This window comes from Humulus lupulus, chromosome 9, assembly GCF_963169125.1.
Source record: "Humulus lupulus chromosome 9, drHumLupu1.1, whole genome shotgun sequence".
NCBI classification, from domain to species: domain Eukaryota; kingdom Viridiplantae; phylum Streptophyta; class Magnoliopsida; order Rosales; family Cannabaceae; genus Humulus; species Humulus lupulus.
In genome coordinates, this window is record NC_084801.1 from 184,933,768 (window position 1) to 184,941,447 (window position 7,680).

Sequence of the window (7,680 nt, forward strand, 5' to 3'; positions counted from 1 at the left end):
AGGGCCGACTCTGAGTGGTATGGGCCCTATACAAAATATGCTATTTTTAAAAAATTTATATTTAAAATGATATTTTTCAATTTTTTTTGGCGCCTTTGTGTATGTGAAAAAAATGGTATTTTAAAAAAATGTGTGGTCTCATTATGCCGAGGGTTCATTATATTTCAAATAAATTAATTACTTCTCTAACAAGTGTACGAGCATAAAATCATATACAACCACAAATATTATTAAACTTAAACTTAAATACAACAAAAACAAGAGTGAATGTTGCGTTTTGCTTTTGGTTCAAAGCCAATACGTCGTCGTTTTAATCCAAAGGTAGAAAGAGTTGAAGAGATAATACGTTTATACATTGGTCTCGCTCTCCCTCTTGCCTCGTTCTCCCTGTTTTCTCAAAACCCTCACAGAACAACACATAACACAGTGTGACTTTCTCTCTCTAAAAGCTCTCTCTCTCTCTCTCTCTCTCTCTCTCTCTCTCTCACTCATAGACTGTAAGTAAAGCAAAACCCTTGTGCTGTTCTTCCCCAGAGTTTTCAATATGTGTAGTATTTGTCTAAGTATGACTGACTCTATCCGATACAATTACTCATTTTTGTTCTATTCAATTTTCGCTCAGCGCTAGAAGAAGACAACAATACCAACTCCTCCAATGTCCGATCCCTCCGACGACGCTTCCCACATCGAGAAGCTCTACGAATTCGGCGAGCGTCTCAACGAATGCAAGGACAAGTCCCAGGTCCGAACATATATATATATATATATATATTTTATGGTTCCATTGTTTTGTGTATAATCTGGTTTCAATGAGCCCTGAGAGCGTGTTTGTTCTTATTTGGGGTTTTTGTAGAATGTCAAGGACTACCAGGGGATTATTGATGCGGCCAAGACGAGTATCAAGGCTAAGCAATTGGCTGCCCAGCTCATTCCTAGGTTTTTCAAGTTCTTTCCTGACCTGTCCGGTCCCGCCATCGATACTCACCTTGATTTGATCGAGGAAGAGGAGCTTGGGGTCAGTATATCATTCTCTAATTAGGGTCGGGAAAAAACTAAAAAGTTCCCCCCTTTTAAATTTTGTGGCAGTTTAGAGTTGTCTGGTGCCCTGTTACCTGGGACAAATTGTGTGATAATCTAGCAAATATTTTTAGAATCAGAGCATTGAATTTGTTGGAACGATGTATTCACCGCTGTTGCATATGGGCACTGCTTGTTATATCAAAGGTGGTATTTTGTTATTATTAGGTTCGGGTACAAGCGATTCGGGGACTACCCCTTTTCTGCAAGGATACGCCAGAACATATTGCCAAGATAGTGGACATTCTTGTGCAACTTCTCGCAGCTGGTAAATTTTAGTGTTTTGAATTGTGTTTCTTCGAGGATATTGTGCTTGTTTTGTATGATTCTGATTTTGTCTGTCTTGAATGCTGTAGAAGAATTTGTGGAGCGTGATGCTGTTCATAAAGCTCTCATGGCTCTTTTGAGGCAGGATGTGAAAGGTAATTTTGTGTTGTGTTTAAGTTATGTTCTTGTATTTTGCAACGACCTTGTCATCTTTATCTTTTGAGAGGAAAAGCAATGCTTACATAAACATTCCATAAATTATTTAGATTTTCTCATGCCCGACGTTGTCTAATTTTTTTAAATCTTAGTTTCTCTTTTAAGTGGTGTTCACAGCTTCAGAAAATGAGTGACATTTTTTTATTTTATGGTTGAATGTTGTTACATAAGCCTCAATCAACAATGATTCCTATTTGTTGATAGTTCTTTCTAGGGTTAGTACACCACTGATTGTTTGCATTAAATAATGTCTTCCCTGTAGCACTAATTAGAACTTTTCTATAAACCTTTCCATTGGATTAAATGCATATTATTAAGAGTGCCTTCTTTTATTGTGTTTTCACGATCTTCTTGTTTTTGCAGCTTCATTGACAGCCTTATTTAAGCATATTGGTAGTGTTGACGAGCCAAGCACAGATGAATTTATTCGGGAGAAGGTGTTAAGCTATATAAGAGATAAGGTATCTTACCACATCCTATGATTTTTAATCGCCCTTAGTGTCATGATATCCACTTAATTAATTGGAGGATGGAGACTAACTAAGTAATTGAATTTGCAGGTATTTCCTATTAAAGGAGAACTGTTGAAGCCACAGGAAGAAATGGAGAGGCATATTACAGACTTAATAAAAAAGGCATGTTTTCACTGTATTTTCCTTTTATATTCATCAAGGTTATGAAATCTTGAATACTTTTAAATATTGGTGTTAAAGTTGCAGGACTGATCTGAGTTAAATTGCAGAGTTTAGAAGATGTAACTGGAGCAGAATTTAGAATGTTCATGGACTTCTTAAAAAGTTTGAGCATATTTGGAGAGAAAGCTCCTCCAGAACGCATGAAAGAACTAATTGGAATTATTGAAGGTCAAGCCGATTTAGATGCACAGTTCAATGTGAGTTCATTTTTCACTGGTTTGAGATAAGGATTTGGTCGATTTAATGACACAAGTAAACATACCATGTACCATCTATAATATATGTATCTGAAAATTTATGATTTATTTTGATTGTCTCACTGGTGCATGTTTCGTGGTTAGAATCATTAGTTTTTCACCTATGAAAAATATTGTTGCATATTGAAGATTCTTGGGGTAGGATCGATAGTTTATAGGACATGAATTTAGTAGGACTCTTTCAATTGTAATTACTCTACTGTATATTGGGCCTGGTTGTCTGGTATGGTTTAGTTTAGTTTTTAGTTGTGGGTGAAACTATAGCAGGTCAAATTTGGATTGGATCGTTCTCCCAGCTGATCATAACTATTAGCAGTAGTAGTTTTAATATGTATTGGATCATGCCGTTTCATCTAAAAAACAGTATGCTTGGGACACCCAAAATTTGTTCCCATCTTACACTCAATAGTGTCATCATCAACAACACTGTACTGTAATTTTTGTTGTTCCATTGTATGAAGCACTGTATTCAAACCTAGAACCATCGAATATTTAGCAGTCATGGATCTAAATTTAATCTGTGACCAACAACCTACATGCTGGTTGCTTTTGTGGAGTCAGTTGGTATAGATATTGGATTTAAAATTTTTAATGATATTGGTTCAACTTTTTGCCTAGGAAAAAAATATCCACACTGGACTAATGGGAAGGGTACTGTTGGTAAAAGGTGATTAGGTTGTATAGGATAATGTGCTAAAAAATATCTGAGGCTTAAATTGTGTGGTATTTAAAGTATATAACTGGTGGAACCTTGTTGGAATTCGACAATAAGAAAGTGGCTTTAAAATATATATTATCTTTACAATTGTGTTATAATCTCTTGTGTGAGGGAACTCTCTTGAAAGTTCACATCATCTTTTTCTGGCTAAATGAGTACAGGATTGTGTGTATTTTCTATGTTTGAAAATCTATAGTTCTCACTGCTCATCATCCTGGAAGTTCATAGCACCATTAATTTTGTGTTGTTGTGGTTATCTTCTCTTTTACAACTTTGTGAGAATTTGAAATGCAGGTTTCAGATGCTGACCATATAGACAGATTGATATCTTGCCTTTACATGGCTCTTCCATTTGTCGTGGTATGGACTGTGTTTGTTGTAATAATCTTACACCATTTTCTGTATTTCTTTTCCTTTCTAAAATTCACCCCCATTTATTTTATACTTGACATAGAGAGGTGCATCAAGTAGTAAGTTCCTCAACTATCTCAGTAAGCACATAATACCCGTCTTCGACAAGGTAATAATATTTTTCATGTTATTGAGTACTTTTTAGTGTATATTTATGGTGGCACTTGCTACTTTAATTCCATTTTAAACTTGTCACAAAATTGAGTCGTTCGGTTGGAATCTTATTTTATGCTTGTAAACTTTTGGTAACTACTTTCATCAGTTAGAAAGCTACTTGTGTAGCTCCTTCCCTTTTAAGTGGAAGATTTCTCTGAAATTTCAGAGGAAGGTTCTACTTTAAAAGAGCTGATTAAATCCCAAAGCTCTACTAAGAGTCCCTTTAAAGAGTATCAAGTGGCTCAGTTTACTTTGTACTTGTAAAGTAAGTCAATATATATTAACTCTATATCTCATGTCAGCTACCTGAGGAACGCAAGTTGGATTTGCTCAAAGCACTTGCAGAAATTTCACCTTACACAACTCCTCAAGATTCACGTCAGATCCTTCCTTCTATTGTTCAACTACTAAAGGTATTATATTTTGTTTCAATGTATAATGCAAATCCAGTTGGCATTTCTGTAACTCTGAGACAGCTCCTTTGCCTGTTATACTCTGAATGCAAAAGGTCAAAATCGATCTTTAGTTTGTTGAGTGATCTTCATTTAAATTCTTTTTTGTTTTTCATTTTTCTTTTGCTTTCAGAAGTACATGCCTCGAAGGAAGACTGGAGAAGAGATGAACTTCACTTATGTTGAGTGCTTGTTATATACATTTCATCATCTTGCTCAAAAGGTTCGTACTTTACATTTGATTTGCTTGTCAATGTACTTATGTGAATTACTTATGTGCAAAGTTTTTAACTAATGTTATTTGATTAGGTTCCCAATGCCACAAACAGTTTATGTGGTTACAAAATAGTTACAGGCCAACCATCGGATAGGCTTGGAGAGGACTTCTCAGAGCAGTACAAAGATTTAACTGAAAGGTAATTGTATCTATCTGCATACTCTTTTGTTTAAAATATATATGTTTGTAAATTGAAGGTGATAGCTAGTTCAATAAATAGGCAATTAATTTTAGATACTTGGTTATGCCAGCCCATAAATGAGAATTACCTCTGATTTTCTACCATACTCAAAAAAATATTTAAGGCAGTTGGTGATTCTAGCTTAACAGTTTGGTTTATTATTTAATTGCAAAAACAAGGAATATTTGTCGGTATTTCTTATTTCTTTCTTCTTTTCTGTTTGTATTCTATTAAGAGAAAATGATTCCTTCTGCTGATTCTAGAGTTTTACTTGAAAGTAAGTAACCTTGGGTTGTTTTTGAAAGAAATCTGGGACTTTATTGCTTTTTGTCAGGTAAATGCAATTTGATTTTCAAAGTGTATTATTGTTGTTCTGGGTGGAATATCTATTTCAGTAAGATCGGAGTCTATTTTGTGTTGGAATGTGGTCATTCACAGTTCCTACTATTATACCCAAGAATGATAGCTCAAATGATCAGACCTTAGTTTGCTTCCACAAGGTCAGAGGTTCAAGTCCCTCCTGGCTACTTCCATAAAAATTGTTATAGTTTCTTGTTCCTCAAATATTTTAGGGTTAGATAAGGAGTCCGGTTCCCACTATTATTGAAAAATAAATAAGGGGTTATCAAAGAAGTTAGAATTCAACTATGGTAACGATTATAAAGTGCTGTAATTTAACTATCTAGCAATTGTAAAGGGGGTTATTAAATTTGCAATAAAAAAATATCATGATCAGTCAATACGTATCTGTAGTAAGTTTTTATACATGGTCTAAATATGTGAAATCACGTCATTATATCACTCTTTCAGGTATCTCAAACTGCCTTGATAATCCTCTCTACTGACCATTATGATTCTTGGATCTTTATATTGTATTTCTTTGGAATCCTTGTATCTGTATTTATGTATAAAATTTGGAGAAGAATTATTTAAAAAGAAAGCAATGTAGAAGATTATTCAGGCAAAGAAAAAAATTGAATTTTTTATTCATGTTAGACATCAGGGAAGGTAATGTTACTGCCACGTTACACTGTTTCCATTGCTATCCTTGAGGTTTTCTCTCTATTTTCTTCCCTTTTATCAAATACTTTTACTTTTATTTTATGAAGTGATATTCACTGTTTACTTATGGTTTAGGTTGACTAGTGTGGAGGAGCTGACTAGAGCTACCATGAAGAAGTTGACTCAGGGAATGGCTGAACACAATAAAGCAATGGCGGCAGCCAAATCCGATGAGGCAAAGGGTAACATTGTGAGTATTCTCGGAAGACTACATCGTCTCTTTGTTGCTTTCTTCTTACAGAAATTTGAAGCAGTTTTCCTTTTATGTACAGAAAACTCAAAAGCAGAACACAACAACTGGATTGCGAACCTGCAATAACATTTTGGCAATGACAAAGGTTGTAAACGCTGGACTCTTGATATTTAGATTCATGCTCTTTTATGCATAAACTGTCGAAACTAACTTTTGTTTTTTTTTTTTTTTTTTAATTCTTATGATTCAGTCATTACATGGAAAAACACCCACATTTATTGGAGATAAGAGCATAAATTTGTCTTGGAAAGAGGCAACCAAACCTGCAGTGTCTTCCTCTACTACGGTTGGGTAGGAGACATTTTCCTGATTTTTTCCCCCTTTCTTTTTTCAGAATGGATTATTTTCTGGCTCTTTAATCCTTCTTCTTTCTGTATCTAATTACTCTTTATAATATCAGTTCTTGCCCTTGTTCTTAATCATTAAATCTGTAGCTTAGTTATTAGCAGAGGTGTAGAAAGTTATTCTAGAGTTGACTTTTGAGCAACATTTGTTTCTATCATTATCTTTAGGAAAGAAGTTTCAGTACTTGTGCACTTAGTTTTTAGAAACAATGTTTTTCACCACACTAGCGAAACGGTGTTAACTTGAAATAAATCTGTACTTACTTTTTGTGTTATCTGTTTTCGCAGAGGTAAACGTCCTGCTAATGCTGCTAACGGGTCAGGCAATGCTGCTTCGAAAAAGGGCCGCGGAGGTGGTGGTTTGCCAAACCAGCTTGTTAATAGAGCATTTGAAGGTTTATCTCAAGGTGGCAGAGGTGGTGGTAGAGGCCGAGGCAGGGGATGGGGTGGTCGTGGAAGAGGAAGGGGTTTCCGGTAGTCTGTCTCGGTGAGTGATGCAGTTAGGAAAAAAGCTACAAAATTCCAGGATATGTACCAGAAGAATGCTCATTGGGCACTTGATGTATGGAATTCTTCTTCTCTTAGGGATATGATATGTTTTGTTTCTCATAGGAAGTTGATGAGTTCGGACTCGATTTCGACTAACCCCAATTATTGTATTGCTCTGGAGATTATAGAGTGGCAGGAGAGTAGACCAAAACAACAAAAAACAAAATTAGACCATTCAGGAGAAAAGTGCAGTTAGTGAACCGATTGTGTCTGTTTTAGTGAAATTTGATTCAAAGGACTGTTTTGTAGTTCAAATAATCAGTGACTATTGTTGAGTGCGTGACCAAAATATTAGTGTATGACTCGAGAGAGTTTATTTACGAGTTTTGTTTTAGTGTATAATTCACTTGTAAAATTCCAACTTATTAAAACCAGTCGCATTGTCTTGCATTGCCCCAACTGATGAAGTTTCAAACTAATAAGGAAGTTTAGTAATAGCTCTCTCATTTAGGTTTCAAAAACAAATTTCCATTTCTTTTTAAAAATAAATGAAAACTCTTTTTTGTTTTATGCATTTTAATTGTGAGAAAACATTAAATAAGCTTTAGTTTATTGCAAGTTTTATTATATGAACTCAAATGATGTATAGTGCACAACTAGTTCACATATGTATAATCTTAATTTTATTTATACGGGTCTCGTTGTGTTTTCGGCTCGACACTTGGATAGTTATTATTTTAATTTTTTTATATAATGGTTCTAGGGCTGTGTATTGCAAAATGGCCAACCTAAATAAACTGTCTAAACCAACAAAAAATGCAATCT

The 7,680-nt window shown here is 34.8% G+C and overlaps 1 protein-coding gene across 2 annotated transcripts; it reads left to right on the top strand.

Annotated features, from left to right (window-relative positions):
• The first annotated feature begins 351 nt into the window (after positions 1 to 351).
• Positions 352 to 7,235, top strand: LOC133801616 (apoptosis inhibitor 5-like protein API5). 2 transcript variants are annotated; one of them, XM_062239863.1, is made up of 17 exons: positions 352 to 497; positions 623 to 742; positions 854 to 1,015; positions 1,246 to 1,345; positions 1,434 to 1,499; positions 1,924 to 2,021; positions 2,121 to 2,195; positions 2,303 to 2,452; positions 3,525 to 3,590; positions 3,685 to 3,750; positions 4,100 to 4,210; positions 4,383 to 4,472; positions 4,559 to 4,665; positions 5,845 to 5,959; positions 6,042 to 6,107; positions 6,213 to 6,313; positions 6,655 to 7,235. In XM_062239863.1, the coding sequence occupies exons 2-17, from the start codon at positions 656 to 658 to the stop codon at positions 6,842 to 6,844; spliced, it is 1,650 nt and encodes a 549-aa protein (XP_062095847.1). In that variant the 5' UTR covers positions 352 to 497; positions 623 to 655; the 3' UTR covers positions 6,845 to 7,235. The 2 variants fall into 2 exon arrangements, with proteins under 2 accessions (XP_062095847.1, XP_062095846.1); XM_062239862.1 differs by having other exon boundaries at positions 376 to 742.
• The last annotated feature ends 445 nt before the right edge of the window (positions 7,236 to 7,680 follow it).

Excerpts from the sequence above, each read along its gene's own strand:
- LOC133801616 (XM_062239863.1), top strand. The coding sequence starts at position 656 with ATGTCCGATCCCTCCGACGACGCTTCCCACATCGAGAAGCTCTACGAA. Across the intron at positions 1,016-1,245 it reads TCGAGGAAGAGGAGCTTGGG|GTTCGGGTACAAGCGATTCG; the intron begins GTCAGTATATCA and ends TGTTATTATTAG. Across the intron at positions 4,666-5,844 it reads TACAAAGATTTAACTGAAAG|GTTGACTAGTGTGGAGGAGC; the intron begins GTAATTGTATCT and ends CTTATGGTTTAG.